Below are 22,522 nucleotides of genomic sequence, written 5' to 3' on the forward strand. Positions count from 1 at the left end.
AAAATAAAATTAAAAGAACCGTAAATACCAATTAATACTCCATTTAATTTCTTCTAATTAGGACATGATTGATCTTTTTAATTTGTAATTCTAAATTAAATTAACATTGGCTCCATTTCTTAGATCAAACTAGAATTAAAAATTGATAATTATTGTGATTTTGCAGAAAGGAATCCACATATACCATAATATTGTCGTCACTGGGACGCCAACCTCGCACCCAACGGCATAATAATGAAAAATATCTAATAGCTTTCTTTTTATTTATTTATTTAAAAATAATATATTATTATTTAATCTTTAAATATTATCATTATTTACTAATTAATATATTTAATATTATTTTCATGAGTCAGTTATTACATTTTGAAAATTACTTTAATTAGTAATTTTGTCAACTAAATACTTCCTCGGTCCAATAATTATTAACTAATTAATCTATCTAATATTAGTGTGAATTATTATTTTCACGAGTCAATTATTATATTTTAAAATTTACTTTAATTAATAATTTTGTCAACTAAATAGTTCATCTATTCAATTTTAGTTGTCATATATATAAATAATATAGTCTCTGTCCATCTATCTTGTGTTTCTTTTATATATTAGGAATTATTGAATTCATAATAAATTGATACTCTAAAATTAAAAAAACGGTCCAATTTATTTTGAATTTAATTTTTTTACAATAATTATGAAAATAAATTTAATTAAAATTATAAATTATATAAAATAAATGATATGTTTTAATTTATGAAAGATTTTTTTTATACATAATTTGAGTATGATGAAATTATTGCAAGACAAAGATTCTAATAATAGCAATGAAATTATGAGAAAAAAGTTACTAAAATTTTAAATTGATGAAAAAATATGTTGCTAGACTTTTTTTTTTATATAATCTTATTCAATAATTTAAATTTTAAAGAAAATAATATGGAAATGGAGAAATAATTATTGGGATATATCATGGTGGAATTAAATTCCTGAATTAATTAATGTAATTTAATAAAATATAAGAACTTACTTATAAATAATTTCAATTCGCATAGACTAAACAATACCTTTTATTGAGCATATATTAATGACAAATTTATAATTTTTTAATTGGAAGGACCTATTAATTATTAGGTTATTCAAATATAAAAATTAATGACATACTTAAATAATAATAATTAAAAAAACAAAGGAACAAATTCACAATTTCTTTATTTGAAATCTAAAATTTTTGAAAAATTTTAATTTAATTTATTATTATTTAGTTAATTCTCACATTTAAAATGAAATAATTTAATTATTTTTAATTAAAAAAATTTATTTTTAAAGAAATATAAATAAATATAATTATGTGAGAATTTATTTAATTTTTTTTAATATTTTATTTTAAAAAAATTAATATATTTTTTTAAAATTAATATATAAAATAAATTATATGATATATTCAATGCATTAAAAAGCGATAAACGTTCTTCCTCATATGTATCATACGATTTGAACAAGATTTTTTTTTTTTTCTCTAAATCCATCCATGAATATGACTTTTTCAACATTTGTGGATACTATAAAGTAAAAACACATAATGAAATTGAAATATTTTATCTCAAAAATCAATATAATTAGATGTTGAAAACTATAGAGTTAAACAAAGGAAAAACATATGAAAAAGGGATTTGAAGATGAAGAGGAAAAGGATAAGGTTCTTATTTAATTGTACATTTTAATAATGGTGACAAATTGCTTCAATGAAAGGAAAATGATAATTAATGGGCTATAATTATCACATTCGAAAAACCTTATTTTTTGTAATAAAAAAACTAATTAATTAAGTTTATTAATTAATATTTAATATAATTAAATTCTACAAAGTTCCAATGTCGGATAACAATTGATTTTACTTGGGGTCCACAGATAGAGTAAAAATGAAACATATGGGTTAATGTTAGAATTGATTAAAAATAATAATAAAAAAAAAGCCCCCACGCACGAATGGTTTAGCGGAGGCTTGCTCATGCTGCGAGATCTGAGCCTGGTGCGAATCCACCGAACAGCGTTGTGTGGAACGAACTACCTGCTTTCCTTTTCTTTCTGCTTCTCTGCTAAACTGCGAACAAGGAAGCTGAACTCAAGCTGAATTTCTTAGAGATTCGGGAATAGTTTCATCCATTTCATTCAATTTATGTTTTTTCCTTTGAGAGATTAGTAGATCGAATCTCGAAGAAGATGAATATATTCAGATTAGCAGGTGATATGACTCACCTTGCCAGCGTTCTCGTATTGCTCCTCAAGATCCACACCATCAAATCCTGCGCTGGTACTCCCTCCCTTCTCTTTTCTTCTTTATTTTTGCGCATAAAATGTTCTTTCAAAATGAAAATTTGGTGTGAAAATGTATCGGAGATTTCATTTTATTTTCTGTATATATACGTGGGTATTGTTGTACCATTGAGTTTGATTATATTGTTAATTTGATTGTTATGAATAGTGGGAGAAATGTGAGAAAGCATACCATTACTAACTTAAGTTAAGGCTGCCCACTTGAGGGTCTGTTATAATATTTGTGTACACTAAGCCCATTTGTTCTGAGCAATCAAGAAAATCACCAAGCGCAGCATTGCTTTAAAACCCAGAATGACAAGTGCACTAAGATTTTTGTGGGTTCATCACTTGATTTCCCATGCAAATAGAGACAAAAAAAAGTTGTTGTAAATGTAGATTGTAATGTCTTTTCACTTAATTCAACCTAGATCCATGATATATAGTTTATTCCTCTCACATAAACGTAAAGAAACTAAAATAAAATACTGAATGATCTCAAAGTGTTTTTGTTCCCTGAAGTGTCTTCTTATCTTCTAAATACGTCTATAGTACCCTTTTCCAACTTTACAAGCATTCAGATTTTTTTTTTGTTTGTTTGTTTACACTTCTTATACTTCCACTGGGCAATACATGACAAAGTAATTTGCCAGTCCTAAAAATACATGCTAACTCTAACAATATCCACCTTGGTGATAATGTTTTTCCATTCCAATAAAAAAAATGGCCTTGTTGGACAACAAGGTCTTTCATTCTTTCTCAAAAAGTGAAATTGCTTTTTCATTAAAGCTTCTCCAAAATGAAGTGTGAATAACCACCCAAAACGCTTGTTGAATTTCAAAGAAAACCACTCTGATACTGGTTGTTGGAAAATAATTACTAGTTGTATTTTATTTCATTTATTAGAACCCTTGGTGTTCCATTTTATCAAATTATTTGTTTTTTAATTTTGATTGTGCTATGTTTTATGCAGGCATTTCTTTGAAGACTCAAGAACTCTATGCTATTGTTTTTGCTACTCGCTATTTGGATATATTTACAGATTTCATTTCCCTCTACAATACTACCATGAAGCTAATATTTTTAGGAAGTTCATTTTCAATTGTTTGGTACATGAGGAACCACAAGATTGTCAATAGGTCTTATGATAAAGCTCAGGACACCTTCCGTCATTATTTCCTTATATTGCCTTGCTTACTCTTGGCCCTTGTTGTTAATGAGAAATTCACATTTAAGGAGGTTTGTTTGCTTCATATTTTATATTTTATTAATTCTTTTTTCTAGTGATAACTGTGCATACCTTTGCACAGTCTATTTTTGAGCTACTTGACTAAATGTGCAAAAAGTTTTCAACTTCAAATGAGAAAGGTAGCTTTGCCTTCTTTCCCTGCTTTTCACTTTCTTATATGCTTCACAAAAAAATTGATTAGGTGATGTGGACATTTTCCATATATTTAGAAGCTGTTGCCATACTTCCTCAGCTTGTGCTGTTACAAAGAACTAGAAATATCGACAACTTGACGGGGCAATATGTATTTCTTCTTGGGTAAGCTACCATTTCAGATTTAGTGGATTGTTAATATTAAAATCCTACATTTTCAATGACAGCATATTGTGGTATAATGCATTTGTTAAGATGGTTTCTTTGATGTCAGAACCACATGATTTCACTCCTTATTATTTACCGAGTCATTATTTCTTGTCAATATCCTTTTTTGTTTTCTATTTTCAAATAATAATGTAGATATTCTTTATGGGATTTATATGTAATTGAAATTCCAGCTAACTGTGGTTGCACTGCTCCTTTAGATATAAAATAGTTGGGAAAGCATATATATAAAATTTTATCATGTAATAAGACTACTGTTTGTTACTTCCTTGAATTACTATTTGGAAGTTCTGTGCTAAAATGAAAAATAAAAAAAATTTCTTTTTTTTTTAATAGCCTTAAGTGTCATATAATTATGTATGTGCATATGTGATTAGTTGTCAAGTAGCTATGTTCTTAATCTTAGATGCTTAAGAAAAAGGTTAATATGTAAATTTTTCTTTTGATCTTTTCCTTATTGCAGTGCATACCGAGCCCTATACATTCTCAATTGGATTTATCGCTACTTCACTGAGACACACTATACCCATTGGATAAGTATGAACTCTCTTTCTGTCTTTCCATGCGTGTGTGCATGTCTCCTCTCTCTGCCTCTCTTAAAGCATACACATATGCATGCATATGGGAATGGCTGTTGTCAAGAAATCTGGGTATTGATCTTGCATTTCCGTGTTATGAGTTTGGGGGAAGAGCAAGAGCTATAGAACATATAGTGTCTCAAATGAGTGAAAAGAAGGAAGTTCTTTTTTGATATCCCAAATGTTTTTCTTCTTGGAGTTTAGGACGGCAAAAAATTAGAAAAAAAAAAGCCCAGTTGATTTGTATCTGTGTTTAGGCTTGTTATAGTGCCAAGCTCATGTTGAACTACACATAACAATTAATCATAGTTGTTAAAGGCATGCCTCATGGTTGAGGTTAAAAAAGCACTTGGTCTAGTGCCTTTATAATGGTTAGGCAACCTAACCAATGCACGCATCTCTTATTATGCACAATGCAACAGTAATGTGCCTTTGATTTGCCAACGTCTATTTTTTCTGTTCACTTTTTGTTATTTAATCTAAACTATTGATTGAAGGTTGGGTATATAATAAAATGAAAATAATACAGAGAGAGAGAGAGAGAGAGAGAGAGAGAGAGAGAATTAAAAAAACAGAGAATTAAATAATAAAATGGCAATGCTCTGACTGGGGTCCCCCCTTTTCTCCCAAATTATCCTTTGTTCTCCAATTAGGCTGTCTATTTTTTGCTTCTGCATTTCCTTTTCGTGAATCTCCTCTCTATCTCTTCCCTAGTCTTATCTTTTTTTTTTTTTTTTTTTTTTTAATCCCTCCATCCTCTCCTTCTTTCTATATTACTCTCTCTTGTATTTTCCTTATGCATTTCTTCTTCTACTAAGAAACCTAGAATACTTTTCCTTCATGGGGTGATAAAAGCTTCCTTGTTGTTTCAAATATGGATTTTAATATTTTTGTTCTCTAATTTTTTTAGTCCTTCGCCTTGATATGAAATATGGATTCTAGACATTATAGCTATAATAATTCCATTGTAAGAGCTCCTACATGGAACATGAATGTTAAATTCTAAAGAATGGAATATTAACTACAGATTAATTGTCTTCTGAACGTAATTATTATTTGGTTCCTTTCACATGCTTTATGAGGAATTCCTTGAGTTTCTATTTTTCTTAACCATTACTTGTATCCCCCTGCCCTACTCTGGTTTTCTATATTGCTTTGCGGAAAAATAAGCAGAGGGATAAATCACTTATAGTTGTTTGCCATTTTCGTCTTCCTAGTAAATTTACTGCAGAGTATGTGGCTGTATTCTCATTGTTATACTGTATGTCTCTGTGCTTGTGTATTTGCAGCTGTGACACTTGCATGAGTTATCCTGATTCAATCATGTACATTTTTTTTTATTGAGGATGGCAATGCTACAATAATTAAATACAAATCTTACATTACAGTTTGATTTGTTATTCTTTATGTGTCACTGCCATGTGGTTTCCTTTCCCATTTTCTTTTCCTTTTTCACTTTGGGTACAATCTCTACACTGATGATATCTATATTATGGGAAATCCCTGCAGCTTGGATATCTGGTTTTGTGCAAACATTGCTTTACGCCGACTTCTTCTATTATTACTTCGAGAGGTACTTGTACATTCAAGTAATTTTCATGTGTTAGCCATCACTATTAAGTATTCACTCCAGTTTTTATTTTCAACTCTGCTGCAGCTGGAAAAACAACAAGAAGCTCCAGTTACCAGCTTGAAAGGCTCAAGGACAAACCCTCTGTGCTTGAGGACTTCTTAATTTGTCAACAACAACAACTTAATTTTTAGTTCTTTTCTTTATTCAACTTATTTTAGATATTTGTATTGTACTCAGGTTTCTTGGAGAAAGTAATTGTTTTCAGATGCCATGAAAGTGAACGCTTCTTCTTGCTGAATATTTTTGTGAAGAAGAATATTAACATCAGTCCATTAGTTCACTTTTAATGACAGTTGCATTGATATTTGCCTGTTGCATGGAAACCCTATCACGAGTGATTGGAAGATAGATATTTGAGTTGGGCATGTAATGCAAGGCAACAACATGTATCGATTATGATCGCTGGCTAATGCACATATTTCATTTTATCCGCAGATGAAAAGGAAATCAAGTTGCATATACAATTCCTGAAACATTTCAAGTTTCTAACTATCAATGCAGGCTGAACAAATGATCAATTTCATCTCCATCTTCCATCTCAAGCTGTACCCCAAAACAAAGTATTAGAAAAAACAGAGGAACAAAAATAATAAATTTGATTTAACCAGTTAAAATTTATTACATAAACTATTATTTTAAATTGTTGTGTTGTATGTATTTTAAGGGATACAGTTACTAGCAGACCAGGATTGGCATTCTGCAATCCACATCTGCAAAAGATGGGCAAAAAACGATTGTTGTTCATGAGGCAACTGTAAATAAACAAAATATACCATACAAAAAACAGTGATTAGTTTGTCCAGTGGGTTATATTGGTAATGACCTCTACAGATAAATGTCAAACAATGTCTCATTATTATCTTAAACGTGCATGGGACAAGGGATTAATGCGAAAGCAACCAACACAGAACCAGTCTGCGCCCATCAAATAAAAATGCAATGGAGTCTGTTCCAACGGCTTGTTATAAATAGCTTGTATGTTAGATGGTATAGAAAGAATGAATTTCTATATTGTTAAAATATAGGAAATTGAATGAATGGTAAGAGTGAAATGTGTATAGAATTATATATTTAAATAGATATATATTATTCTATTATGATACTTGGCACCTATATGTGTGAAATAAAATAATTATCTTATTGTACTTTTAGTAAATAAATTACGAACAGATGTGTTTATTAATAAGTAGATATGTCTATTAATAAACATATATGTCAATTCTATACAAACAGTCAGGTGTCTGTTAATAAACAGGCATGTCTATTCTATATAAAAAGTCACAACTGTTTGTATAGGTGTCTATTAATAAACAGACATGTCTATTCTATACAAACAGTCACAACTAATTGTATAGATGTCTGTTAATAAATAGACATGTCTATTCTATACAAACAATTACACAAACAGTTATATCTATTGAAGATATAGAGATGTATATATCTAGAAAAGGTGTCATAATGTAACACCTCTCACCCGTCTACAGTGTAGTCGAGCAAGACGTGTTACATGGAGTGCCGGAGTACCTTATTTTATCTTATTATATTTTCTAAATACTCATTTTAGCAATTCAGATAGCTTTTATAAGAAAATTCTATCATTTTACGTTATTATTTAAAACCTTGCTTAATTTGAGTTTTCACACATTTTACAGAAAATCTGGCAGAGTGCCGGCTGCAATTTGGAAAAACAGTTCTTTAGAACCTGTTAAAAACAATTCCAAAATAATACTCAAATTCTCAAACTCAATTTATCTCAACACAATCTCAAAATTTCTCAGAAGTCTCAACAGTTTATCATAATCTCAATATTTCATTCACATTACTTCTACAATTTCATTCATACAATAATAATCTCAAATACATAAAGAAATACTCAAATTTTATTTAACTACAAAATTTATAGATATTTACATAAACTTTAAATTTCATAAATTTACAAGTTACATGGTAAAACCCAAGTCTGCTACAAAATACAAAATCCAAAATCCAAAATGCACCTAATATCCCACCAAGCATGCACTATGGTGTAGGTGCCTCTGGACTCATGCAGATCTGTTTAATCACTTAGCCTGAGGTCTGCTGGGCTCCCGAGCTATGTCTCTAGTACCTACGTGTAGCAAAAAGTGACTCGCTAAGCAATATTGCTTAGTGGTGCCAATAATAAATTAGAAATAAACTAAAATAAAATAAAATAAATATTTATGCAATTTTGATGTCAATATCTTTTGCAGACTAATATTTCAGTAATCTTTAGTAAGATTATTAATTTAATACTTTTTATGTCTTTATTTGGTAATAATTTATTAAGACTGAATTTAGTTGCCCAAGTAACCTAACAACTGAACGAACTGGATAAACGGGTAAACTGGCACTGGTACCAAGTATCTCGGGTCATCACACCATCAGTCACAAAGTGTCTCCCGGTGTGCAGACAGAATGGCTATTAAGCCATAAAAGTCATTGGGCACAAGGCCAAGCATATCAACATAATCAGAACAGCCATATGCTATTATATCACAGCATGGCATAATAAGCCATAAAAAAATAGAATGGCATAAAGCCATAAGCAGTACTACTATTAGAACTCTATTGGCATGCCAACCTATTCAAACCAATCATACTAGGCAATACTATGGCATATTACCAAGTTTAATGTATAATTCTTTGTATTTAATTTTTATTGGCTACTATTCATTTCACTAGTCAACCAAAATATTGACTTTTCATACACAATAGGTAAGTTGGTTCAAATAATACCAACATGTCACATTTTGCATTCTACAAATGTTGGCTTTTGTTGCCAAATTCATTTCGAAGCTTATTGCATATCATTTCAATTTTTCAGATTTCATGCCTTGAGTTTACTATTTCATTGGTTATTTATACAGTAAACATTTGGCTAAACTCTCTTTAACAAAGTTGTTTCTTATTGTGTCTTCTTTAATTCCCTTTTTGAATCACTCTATTTGGAGTTTTCTAGCTCAATTTATGTTTAAAAGACCATTCTGGACTCAATGGATACTTATGTAAATTTTCAAATTTTATATGCTGTCTTGACCTAGTTAAATGACATAATTTCCTTGATTTCTGAGTTCTAGTCAAAATAGCAATATTGTAGGTCTATGTCTTATTGAAATTTTGGCACTAATTTCATATCATTTGGAGTTCTATGGACTAAGTTATGGTCTTTTTATCAAAGCTGGACATATTGCCTTTGTTTAGCAAATTCTGGTCAATTTCAATTATGGATAGTTTTGGTGTCCCTATTAGTCAAGTAATTTGACTTGTTTAATGGCATTTCTGGGCTTTAGTGTCTTCACAAGAGTTATAGCCCTATGTCTAAGCTTTCCAATGGTATAAATTTTAGGTTATTTAGACCTGTCTATAGTGAGATATGGCCAAATGAATGAACACTGTTCATTTGGTCAAAATTCTAGGTTTACATTTTGGCAGTCCGGATTAGGTCAGTCTTAAAGTCACTTTTTAGGTAGAATTTTTCATGGTTTTTGCATAGAAGTTGGTGCATTATAGGTCTAGTTTTACCTCCAATTGGCCTCATACCAATTGGAGTCACACAATTTAGGTTATGGCTCAAAACACACACTATTTTCAACAAATGCACAACCTGTATAAAAATTGCACTTCCAATTTTCATTCCTCCTTATTCCAAACTACAATTCTGTATTCATGGCACTTCTAATATCATTCATCAAATCTCATTTTAGTCAATTCCCAACAGTTTACACAAGTCTTCAATATTCAATATAAAACCCTAATCTAAATGGTCCAAGTCAACAATATATACATGAAAACAATTAACTAATACATGAAACTTCAACTAGCAATATGTAATACACATCCACTAATCCATCAAAACCATAATTCAACATTTAAATTCATGGAATTATCTGCCGAATTCATCAATTGCCCAAAGTCTTCAACAAGTGTTCAAACCCTAATTAAATTTGACAACTTCAAACATACACATGCCATTAAACTCTAATACATATATTTACTTTAATCAACATGCCTAATCATCATTTACATGTAGAATTAACCAAATTCCCATTGTCTTCCAGGGATGCTAAAATTGAGACTTCTCAATTACTCATCAAACCGTTCAAATTTCTCAACATCTCAACTCACTACAACCTTAATTCAAAGTTTAATTAAGAAAGGAAGGAAAAATTGACACTAACCTTTTCTTGAGCTTGATAAAACTTTACCGAATCCTTTTCTTTTTACTGCCTATATCCTTCCCCAGATGTGTGGACAAAGTTTAGTGAAGGAAGTTGCAAGAATCATGGCTTGAACATGGTGGATTGGAGCTTTGCATGGTGGTTGGCCATGGAGAATATGAGAGAATTCATTTCGGCAACGAGGAGAGGAAGATGAAGATGATGGAGTTAGTGGAGGTATGTGTCACCTTATAGCCTTATGTAGTCCCACTAAACTTTAGTTTAATTAGTATAATAATCAAACTTTTAATTATTCCAAATTATACCCTTTTATTTCCCTTAATTACATTACATATATAATTGTATATTTTTATGGAATTTTCAAAATTTCATACCACTTATTATTTTTTTAATTTTTAATGGACACTTAGGTCAAAAGTCAACTCTATGTGCCAAATGACCAAAATGCCCCTCTTCGGGTCATATTCGGACTTTTTCGATAATACCGATTTAATTTCTGATCCGATGGTTTCTTAAATTTTCGTCTGTATCGATTCACTAAATTTTTCTTTGACATTTTTAATATCATTTTTACTTCAATAAACCTTTTTAATTAGGTCTCGAAAATTATTTCCTAAGGTTTCCTGCGGTCCTGGGGTCGTCAACTGTCTACGCAGTGACTTCCCAGGGCGGTCACTCATCACTACGATTCCGGCTCGTTTAACCTAATTGCACTTTATCTCTTTTATTTTCTTTTAATTTTTCTTGCATTTTCTTATCATTTATTCTATCATTTTATGCCTCCTCACTATCATTTAAATATAGTTCCAGATATCCTAGTTGTTCGGACAGACATTAGTCATCGGAACACTAAAACGTATGGACTACCCACGGTGAGGGTGTTATAATTCTTTCCCTCTAAATAAAATTTTGTCATCGAAATTTACCCAGTGTAACTAATCGAGGAACCACTATATCCTTGTCTTTCCACTTTTTCGTGTTATAATACTTTACTTTCTCTTTAGTCTGTCTTATTAGTCATAGTTTTACAATCTTATCCTCATTTCGATTTACTATCGGAAATATGTAGCTCTATACAATAGTCCAAGTCGGTACTATAATCAGCAGCTTACAGCACAAATATCGAGAATATTGCGTAGTTACCACGGTATGTCCTAATAGATCAGATTTTTCCTATACTTATCCTTTTCGAATTTATGACTTTCTATGGTCCGAGATCCATACCTTAACCTAAAATAACCAGAAAAAATAGATCAACATTAGAGTCACCTAAACACTTACAATGCGATGCATGATATGCAATCTATCTAGACTCAGAAATGACTAAACTGTGCTCTGATACCACTAAATGTAACACCTCTCACTCGTCTATAGTGTAGCCGAGCAAGGTGTGCCACACGGAGTACCGGAGCACCATATCTTATCTTATTATATTTTCTAAATACTCATTTTAGCAATTCAGATAGCCTTTGTAAGAAATTTCTATCATTTTACATTATTATTTAAAACCTTGCTTAATTTGAGTTTTCACACATTTTATAGAAAATCCGAGAGAGTGCCGACTGTAATTTGGAAAAACAGTTCTTCAGAACCTGTTAAAAACAATTCCAAAATAATACTCAAATTCTCAAACTCAATTTATCTCAACACAATCTCAAAATTTCTCAGAAGTCTCAACAGTTTATCATAATCTCAATATTTCATTCACATTACTTCTACAATTTCATTCATACCATAATAATCTCAAATATATAAAGAAATACTCAAATTTTATTTAACTACAAAATATACAGATATTTATAAAAACTTTAAATTTCATAAATTTACAAGGTACACAGTAAAGCCCAAGTCTGCTACAAAATACAAAATACAAAATGCACCTAATATCCTGCCAAGCATGCACTATGGTGTAGGTGACTCTGGACTCTTGCAGATCTATTTAATCACTTGGCCTAAGGTCTGCTGAGCTCCCCAGCTATGTCTCTAGTACCTACGCGTAGCAAAAAGTGACGCGCTAACTAATACTACTTAGTATTGCCAATAATAAAATAGAAATAAACTAAAATAAAATAAAATAAATATTTATGCAATTTTGATGTCAATATCTTTTGCAGACTAATATTTCAGTAATCTTTAGTAAGATTATTAATTTAATATTTTTTATGTTTTTATTTGGTAATAATTTATTAAGACTGAATTTAGTTGCCCAAGTAACCTAACAATTGACCGGACTAGATAAATGGGTAAACTAGTATTGGGTACTAAGTACCTCGGGCCATCACACCATCAGTCACAAAGTGTCTCTCAGTGTGCAGACAGAACGACTATTAAGCCATAAAAGTCAGTGGGCACAAGGCCAAGCATATCAACATAATCAGAACAGCCATAGGCTATTATATCACAGAACGGCATAATAGGCCATAAAACACAGAATAGTGTGAAGCCATATGCAGTACTGCTATCAGAACCTTATTGGCATGCCAACCTATCCAAACCAATCATACTAGGCAATACAATGGCATATTATAAAGTTTAATGTATAATTCTTTGTATTTAATTTTTATTGGTTACTGTTCATTTCACTAGTCAACTAAAATATTGACTTTTCATACACAATAGGTAAGTTGGTTCAAATAATACCAACACGTCACATTTTGCATTTTACAAATGTTGGCTTTTGTTGCCAAATTCATTTCGAAGCTTCTTGCATATCATTTCAATTTTTCAGATTTCATGCCTTGAGTTTACTATTTCATTAGTCATTTATACAGTAAACATTTGGCTAAACTCTCTTTAACAAAGTTGTTTCTTATTATGTCTTCTTTAATTCCCTTTTTGAATCACTCCATTTGAAGTTTTCTAGCTCAAGTTATGTTTAAAAGACCATTCTGGACTCAATGGATACTTATGCATATTTCTAGATTTTGTATGCTGTCTTGACCTAGTTAAATGACCTAATTTCTTTAATTTCTGGGTTCTAGTCAAAATAGCAATATTGTAGATCTATATCTTATTGAAATTTTGACACTAATTTCATATCATTTGGAGTTCTATAGACCAAGTTATGGTCTTTTTATCAAAGCTGGACATGTTGGCTTTGTTTAGCAAATTTTGGTCAATTTCAATTATGGACAGTTTTGGTGTCCCTATTTAGGCAAGCAATTTAACAATTGCATTTCTGGGCCTTGCAGTCTTCACAAGAGTTGTAGCTCTATGTCTAAGCTTTCCAATGGTATAAATTTCAGGTCATTTGGACCTGTCTACAGTGAGATATGGCTAAATGAATGAACATTGTTCATTTGGTCAAAATTCTGGGTTTACATTTTGGCAATCCGGATTAGGTCAGTTTTGAGGTCACTTTTTAGGCAGAATTTTGGCATGGTTTCTACATGGAAGTTGGTGCATTATAGGTCTAGTTTTACCTCCAATTTTCCTCATACCAATTGGAGTCACACAATTTAGGTTATGACTCAAAACACACATTGTTTTCAACAAATGCACAACCTGCATAAAAATTACACTTCCAATTTTCATTCCTCCTTCTTTCAAGCTAAAATTCTGCATTCATGGCACTTCTAATGTCATTCATCAAATCTCATTTTAGTCAATTCCCAGCAGTTTACACAAGTCCTCAATATTCAATACAAAACCCCAATCCAAATGGTCCAAGTCAATAATATATACATGAAAACAATTAACTAATACATGTAATTTCAACTAGCAACATGTAATGCACTTCCACTAATCCATCAACACCATAATTCAACATTTAAATTCATGGAATTATCATTCTTCTAACTTCATCAAGGCTGCCGAATTCATCAATTGCCCAAAGTCTTCAACAAGTGTTCAAACCCTAATTAAATTTGACAACTTCAAACATACACATGCCATTAAACTCTAATACATATATTTACTTTAATCAACATGCCTAATCATCATTTACATGTAGAATTAACCAAATTCTCATTGTTTTCCATGGCTGCTGAAATTGAGACTCCTCAATTACTCATCAAATCCTTCAAATTTCTCAACATCTCAACTCACTACAACCTTAATTCAAAGTTTAATTAAGAGATGAAGGAAAAATTGACACTAACCTTTTCTTGAGCTTGATAAAACTTCACCAAATCCTTTTCTTTTTACTGCCTATATCCTTCCCAAGATGTGTGGATAAAGTTTAGTAAAGGAAGTTACAAGAATCATGGCTTGAACATGGTGGATTGGAGCTTTGCATGGTGGCCGGCCATGGAGAATTTGAGAGAATTCATTTCAGCAATGAGGAGAGGAAGATGATGGAGTTAGTGGAGGTATATGTCACCTTATAGCCTTATATAATCCCACTAAACTTTAGTTTAATTAGTATAATAATCAAACTTTTAATTATTTCAAATTATACCCTTTTATTTCCCTTAATTACATTATATATATAATTGCATATTTTTATGGGATTTTCAAAATTTAATACCACTTATTATTTTTTTTTAATGGACATTTAGGTCAAAAGTTAACTTTAGGTGCCAAATGACCAAAATGCCCCTCTTCGGGTCATAATCGGACTTTTTCGGTAATACCGATTTAATTTCTGATCCGATAGTTCCTTAATTCCTGGTCCTGGGGTCGTCAACTATCTACATAGTAACTTCCTAGTGCGATTACCCATCGCTACGGTTTCGGCTTGTTTAACCTAATTGCACTTTATCTCTTTTATTTTCTCTTAATTTTTCTTGTATTTTCTTATCATTTATTCCATCATTTTATGCCTCATCACTATCATTTAAATATAGTTCCAGACATCTTAGCTGTTCGGACAGATATTAGTCGTCAGAATAGTAGAACGTATGAACTACCCACGGTGAGGGTGTTACACATAACTTTTCATTCTTTATAAATATGGATGAGTTTTTCAATCTAGATATACATACTACTTCTACTTTTTCTTCTTTTCTTCTAGTCTCTCTAAATTCAGTTTGCATAAAGAGTTTTTAAGGAAAATCTTAATGAGTTGCTGTCTGCAGATTTCAGGCTTTGTTGTATCCTGGAGGTATATTGCCATAACCTTGCAGCAATCTAGTGGGGGTAATTAATACCTTAAAGATAGTGATTCATCACGCCTCAAAGCATATTCTACATCTACTGCCTCAACAATTTTAAGGTATTAATCGCAATAGAGTCTAAGACTGTTTCCGTAATGAATCAAGAGTTCGTGAAACTTGATCGTTTTAAGGAACAAATTATGTTCACTAAGAAGGTGAAAGCAGAATTGGAAAAGAAGATGAATTGCCATGCAGATGTCATATTCTCAACAACTCATCAGATAGGCTATAAGATTTGTTTACCTTTGTCAAGTCTCCAAAGGAAATCTGGAATTCGTTAGAATTCGAATAAAAAAAAAAGTTATGGATAAATTTTTCATTATGAAATATTTTAAATTCTAAATACTTGATAATATGTCTGTTATGGATAAGTCTATGAGTTGTATATCTTTGTTTCAAAGTTTAAGGATTTGAAAGTGGTAGTTCCTAAATCACTGCAATTAGGAGGAATAATAGCACATCATACTTCTAGTTTGAATGATTATAGGAAGAAATTATTGTATGCCACATACGACTTTTCTCTTAAACAGATTCAGAAACACTTATACATTAAAAAGTTTTTTATGTGATAATTTGTCTTTATGTTGATGACATGCTTATAATTAGAAGAAATATAAGGTTATATTATGGTGCTAAAGCTCATAGTGAATGTGTTCAAGAAGGTAATAAGATTTATGTGCATAAGTCAAAAAACACTTTTTGTATGCATAAATCCTAATTTATATTGATTGTGTCTATCACTAACTAGGTGGAGATATTGTTAAAAATATTAGTGATAGAAAAATTTGTCTCATTTTGAAAGAGTTATGTATGTTTATTAAAAGGCATCAAAATGAACTATTTATTACTGATAGTTATATCTATTTTAAAAGGTGTAAATGAACAAATATAATTGTTCTAAGAGATATAAAGTGAATGGTTGTATATGTTCTAAAAGGTATAAGTAAACAGATGTAATTATTCTAATAGATACAAAGTGAACTGTTGTATACATTCGAAGAGATGTAAATGATTTATAAATAGCAGTTTGAAACAAAAAATCTATTAGCTTTTCTCTTTTGTCTCTTCTCTTCTTTTCTACCTACAATTAACACTATTTTTCTTGAATTTATTCTTAGGGGAATTTTAAAATTACTATCTAGAATTATATTTTGGTTATTATCCTGCAGGGATCTGCTTAAACTACCCAGCTATAACATAGTAGGAGTTTTGCTCTTTGTCAATCTCATTATGTTGAGAAAATATTAAATAAATTTAATCATTTAAAAGTCAAAGAAGCAAAAATTCCATATGATGTTTCTTCCAAATTAACCGAAAAACTTTGGTAGGGAAATTGTTCAAATTGAGTATACTAATGCTATTGATAGCTTAATATATGCTATGTATTGCACTAGACCTGATATTGCTTTTGCAGTATGTAAATTAACAAGTTATACTAGTAATATTAATATGAAATATTGGAAAGAAATTTCAAGGGCTTTTGGATATTTAAAAAGGAATTATAAACTATGGATTGTTCTATGACAAATTTCCAATTTTGTTAAAACCATATAAAGAGTTGTATCCATGCAAAGAGTTGTGTCCCTTGGCCAAAAGATGTAATCAAATTAAAAGATGCTATTCTTCTTAATAGTTACATGCATGAAGAGATAAATTTATTGGCCAAAAGGTTTATACTTTTTGAGTAGTAAAAATAAGAGCCTTACAAGTCATTTGTAAGAAGTGATAAAAGAACAAATGAGTATGCATTTGTGTGTGTGTGCAAGTTTAGCTTGATTTTTTATTTTTGAATGCTCTCATTTTAAACAAGTTATGGAGTAATTTATTTCTGCAAATAAGGTACATATCTAGACTCTGAATTATTTATGTAGTTCATGTTATAAATATGTAATTGCATGGTAGACTAATAAAACAATTATAGTGGAGATCTTAGGGTTATACAAATGCTAGTTGGATAACTAGTACTAAGGATAATAAGTCAACCTTTGGTTGAGTGTCCACTTTAGGTGGAGGTGCTGTTTCTTGAGTATCAAAGAAATAAAATTGTATAACTCATTCTTAGGTGGAATCCAAATTTATAACTTTGGCAAATGTTGGTAAAGAAGCAGAATGGCTGAAAAACTTGTTACCGGATATTAAGTTATGACCACAACTTGTGCCATCTATTTCATTATATTGTGATAGTCAAATCATTCAAATCATGATAGCTAAAGCTTATAGTAAAATATACAATTGAAAGTATATACATATAAGTTTAAGACATAAAAATGTAAGACAATTAGTATCTAATAGTGATATTACCATGTTTATGTTAAATCCTATAATAATCTAGCAAATCCTTTAATAAAAGGGCTCTCGAGAGTTATAATCATAAGTACATGTGCTAATTAGGATTTAAAAAATTTCATTAAATTTACTACTGATGGGAACCCTACTTTATAGTAGTATTACTAAATAAAGTTTAAAGGGTAACAATAAGTCATTAGTAAATATTGTAATTAAATACTTAGTGTACTAAGTTAATGGAATGAGGATGAGTATTTATACTCTTAATAAAATTTAATATTATTATAAAAGAAACTTTACCTATATGAACATAGAAAGTGATGTCGCTTCAAAAAAAGTGAGAATAACTTTTATAAATGTTCATAAAAATAGGAGGTAGCACAAAGCCATATTCGTGCTAAAATTTTGGTAAACTTTTTAAGTCAAACTAATTGATTCGTGTATATAGTATTTCCAGTTCTATTTAATAGGAATCTAGGTTTAAGCTAAGGCCACCATGATTTCTTTAAAATTTTGAAATACTTACACTAAGAAAAAGTTTAAATCGAAAAATATTTTTCATTATGTATGAAATAATAGGATCTAACAATACAAGCTAAGTGGGGGATTGTTATAAATAGCTTGTATGTTAGATAGTATAGAAAGAAATAATTCCTATATTGTTAAAATATAAGAAAATGAAGGAATAGCAAGAGTGAAATGTGTATAGAATTATATATATAAATAAATAAATATTATTCTATTATAGCACTTGGAACGTATATGTGTAAACTAAAATAATTATCTTATTATAATTTTCGTAAATAAATTACGAACAGATGTATTTATTAACAAGTAGATATGTCTATTAATAAATAGACATGTCAATTCTATACAAACAGTCATAACTGTTTGTATAAGTGTCTGTTAATAAACAGACATGAGACATGTATATTCTATACAAACAGTAATAACTGTTTGTATAGGTGTCTGTTAATAAACAGATATATCTATTCTATATAAACAGTTATAACTATTTGTATAGGTGTCTGTTAATAAACATACATATCTTTTACACAAACAGTTATATCTAATGGAGATAGATAAATATATCTAGAAAAGGTGACATAACTTTTCATTCTTTATAAATATGGATGAGTTTTTCAATCCAGATATACATACTACTTCTACTTCTTTTTCTTTTCTTCTAGTCCTTCTAAAATGAGTTTTTCAATCCAGATATACATACTACTTCTACTTCTTTTTCTTTTCTTCTAGTCCTTCTAAATTTAGTTCGTATAAAGAGTTTTTAAGGAAAATCTTCAGGAGTTACTGTCTGCAGATTTCAGGCTTTATTGTATCCTAGAGGTATATTGCCATAACCTTGCAGCAATCTAGTGGGAGCAATTAATACCTTAAAGATAATGATTCATCATGCTTCAAAGTCTATTCTACACCCATTGCCTCAACACGGCTGTCTATCACAGTATGTAGTCATCAACTTCTGTAGCTGGGTGCTTCGCTTGATCCTAAAGAACACCTCATTGCTATCCTAGGACCATACAAATTGCAAAATAAATTAAACATATAAATGATAACAAACAGGACAGATAAAAGATCCAACATGTTTGCATCATAGAAATCTAAATATACACAACTTAACCTATAGATTATGTCATTAAAAAGCAAGGAACCAATCCCAATCTTGAAGTTTGAAATAAAACATAATCACAATAGCTGTTCAGCAATGAAAATTGATAAGCTATCATGGTGCTTATTGTTAATAAGGGTTTTGCCATTTCTTTATTGAACCACATAAATATTAATAGTTTATGTGTTTTCTTTAATTCTTTACCGTTTACACGCAAAACAGTTTATCATTTTCAATATCAAGAAAGTAACATCATGTTTTGCTCTGTTGCTTCTTTTTAGTTAGTTTGCTTCTTGTAGCCGGCATGAAAACCAGTTGGCTTTCTGAGCTGCTTTCCAAGTTATTTGCTAAACTAAAAGGAAGACCACAGGAATTTATTTTTCATATTTTTAAAAGTGAAGAATAATGAATTATATTATAGTTAATTAGTAAAAATATTAAATCAATTTTTTATACAAAAGTAGCTTTATATATATATATCATTTTAAAATTTAAAATAAATAAAATATTAATTTCTCAGCTTTTAATAGTTAAGTTTTTAACATTTTTAATCCCAGCCCTTTTAATTTAGAACACGATATAAAATAAACGGGTTTAAAAAGGAAGAATATATATTTTTTAAATTTATTAATTTATTTTTTTTATTGAATCTTATTTAAGTAAAAACATACATTTTAATTTTTAACCAAAATATAACTCATTTAACTATTTACATTAGATTACACGTACTCGCCAATAAATATTATTAAAAATAAATATTCATTTAAATCTTTAAGCCTATATTGAAATTAAAAAATTTTTCAAAAATTATATTCTCTCATATCGAATTAATGCATTTATGACAAATAATACTGAAATACTCAAATTTTAATTGCTTTTCTTTTTTTTTTGAGAGGGGATTAGAGGAGTGAGATTTGAACTCAACTCTGTGAGGTAAATGATATATCTTTAGCTGCTGAATTAAGCATTGTTAGGCAATTCTAATCGGTAAACTTAATGAATTAATTTGAAATAAATTATTTAAAAAAATAATTTAAATAAATTCTCACATACAGTTGATTATTATTTCTTTGAAAATAATTTTTTTAAAGTTATAAAGAATTAAACTCTTTTATTTCAAATATGATAATTGACAAAAAAAAAATCAACTGAATTAAATTCTTGTAAAATTTTAAATTCCAAACAAAGAGATATGTTTTGAAGTATTATTTATTTATTTATTTTTGGATCCTTAATTATGCAGGGAAATGCAGATAAATTGAATAGGAGAAATGAAATCTAATTTTCTTTATATTATTTAGACATGTTATTATAATAAGAAAAAAAAAATATAATTTCTCTCTTAAAAGGAAAAGAATAATAATTATCATAACATTATATTTATTATTATATCGTACAAGGGCATCTAAGTAATTTTAATATAAATAATATTTTTATTTTCACATTTCCTTTCATTTCACTCTAATTTGAAGAGAAATATTTTTAGTCAATCACAAAGATTTGAGAAATAAAATTTCTCTTTTATGTTTCTCCTATATTCTCTTTTATATCTTATATCTAATGTCCAAATAAGATAAATTAATATATATATATATATATATATATATATATATATATATATATATATATATATATATATATATATATATATATATATCCTTTTCTTTTCATTACCTTTTATCCAAACAAAGGGCAACAAAATCAAACCCTAATTATTAAGGTTCCTTTCATTTCACTCCAATTTTAAGAGAAATATTTTTAGTCAATCACAAAGATTTGAGAAATAAAATTTGTCTTTTATTTTTCTCCTATATTCTCTTTTATATCTTATATCTAATGTCCAAATAAGATAAATTAATATATATATATCCTTTTCTTTTCATTACCTTTTATCCAAACAAAGGGCAAGAAGAGAACACTTGTTCCATCAACTTGATTAATCTGTTAGGTTGGATTCATAGTCAAAGTAGTGTTTGATTCTGCCAGGTTGGATTAATGATCAAAGTAGTGTTTGATTTAATGTTTTGAGTTTTGTACCCAACAATTACCCCCCAAATACATTTAAAAATTTTTATGAATTTTAAACTTTATTTATTACAAAATTTTTGTCTTCAAATAGATTTTTTTATATGAATAAATTATTTATAATTATAAGAAATAATAAATAATTATAAAAATATTGTAAACAATAATTAAATTAGTTATAATATATTCTTAATATTATATTTTTATATATTTTGTCTAATAAATTAATAATTATATATATATTTTTTAATAATAAAACTAAATAATTTTATATATTTTCTTATTATTTATTTTATACATATAAATAATGACAATTAAATATAATTTTATGATTATTTAAAATATATTAATTACAATCCATTATCAGCTATTATCTATCCATCAATAAACTAAAAAGGCTATAAGTAATTTATGAAATTTGAATTTTTGAAGATTTTATAGTGTTTATTTAAAAAAAACCATTTATAAGAAGGTAATTTAAAAAAAATTTTACATTAATTTTATTTATTTAAAAAAAAATTTATTAAATTAAAATAATTAAATTATTTGATTCCAGATATGAGAATATATATATACTCTCATATAGAGAGAAAGAGAGAGAGAGACTCTATTTGGATGGAGTGAGGGAAGGCTTATTAATGGACGGGTAAAGTGGGGTAAGAAAGGAAAAGAGTGAGAGGAGGGATACAATAAAAAAATCCCATGTTTGAAAAGAGGTGAATTAATAGAAAGTTAAAGAGAAGTAATGTATATTATTTATATTTGAAAAGAGGTGAAAGAAAGATAAATAATTTTTAAAAGTACAAAAATATCATTTTCTATTAGATAATTTATTAAATATTAAATTCATTATGATAAATCTTGAATTTATAAACAGTAATAGTCTACCATGAATAAATCATAAAATTAATAAATCAAAATAATAATGTACAAATCTAACAAAGATTGAATAAAAGATGAATTATTTAAAAAAAATGATAATTAAAATAAAATAATTATAACAAACTATTGAAAGAATAAATAAAAAAATTTAATAATTGAAGCATAATAATTACAGTAAACTATTAAAAAAATAAATAATTGAGAGCAGAGAAAATATATATAGCCACCTGAGAAAAAAGACATTTATTTATAATGATACTCTATATTTATT

The 22,522-nt window shown here is 28.8% G+C and overlaps 1 protein-coding gene across 2 annotated transcripts; it reads left to right on the plus strand.

Annotated features, from left to right (window-relative positions):
• The first annotated feature begins 1,960 nt into the window (after positions 1–1,960).
• On the plus strand, positions 1,961–6,450 carry LOC110650829 (ER lumen protein-retaining receptor). Of its 2 annotated transcripts, XM_021805947.2 has the most exons (6): positions 1,961–2,311; positions 3,287–3,552; positions 3,744–3,859; positions 4,386–4,459; positions 6,010–6,073; positions 6,158–6,450. In XM_021805947.2, the coding sequence occupies exons 1-6, from the start codon at positions 2,221–2,223 to the stop codon at positions 6,192–6,194; spliced, it is 648 nt and encodes a 215-aa protein (XP_021661639.2). In that variant the 5' UTR covers positions 1,961–2,220; the 3' UTR covers positions 6,195–6,450. The 2 variants fall into 2 exon arrangements, with proteins under 2 accessions (XP_021661639.2, XP_058005873.1); XM_058149890.1 differs by lacking the exon at positions 4,386–4,459 and having other exon boundaries at positions 1,967–2,311.
• Positions 6,451–22,522: the final 16,072 nt, after the last annotated feature.

Source organism: Hevea brasiliensis, chromosome 7 (genome assembly GCF_030052815.1).
Source record: "Hevea brasiliensis isolate MT/VB/25A 57/8 chromosome 7, ASM3005281v1, whole genome shotgun sequence".
Taxonomy (NCBI): domain Eukaryota; kingdom Viridiplantae; phylum Streptophyta; class Magnoliopsida; order Malpighiales; family Euphorbiaceae; genus Hevea; species Hevea brasiliensis.

What these genes read in the sequence shown, in the direction of transcription:
- LOC110650829 (XM_021805947.2), top strand. Translation starts at nt 2,221, where the DNA reads ATGAATATATTCAGATTAGCAGGTGATATGACTCACCTTGCCAGCGTT. An exon ending in AGAAATTCACATTTAAGGAG is followed by an intron (nt 3,553 to 3,743) that starts GTTTGTTTGCTT and finishes AAAATTGATTAG; the next exon opens with GTGATGTGGACATTTTCCAT. An exon ending in CAATATGTATTTCTTCTTGG is followed by an intron (nt 3,860 to 4,385) that starts GTAAGCTACCAT and finishes TCCTTATTGCAG; the next exon opens with TGCATACCGAGCCCTATACA.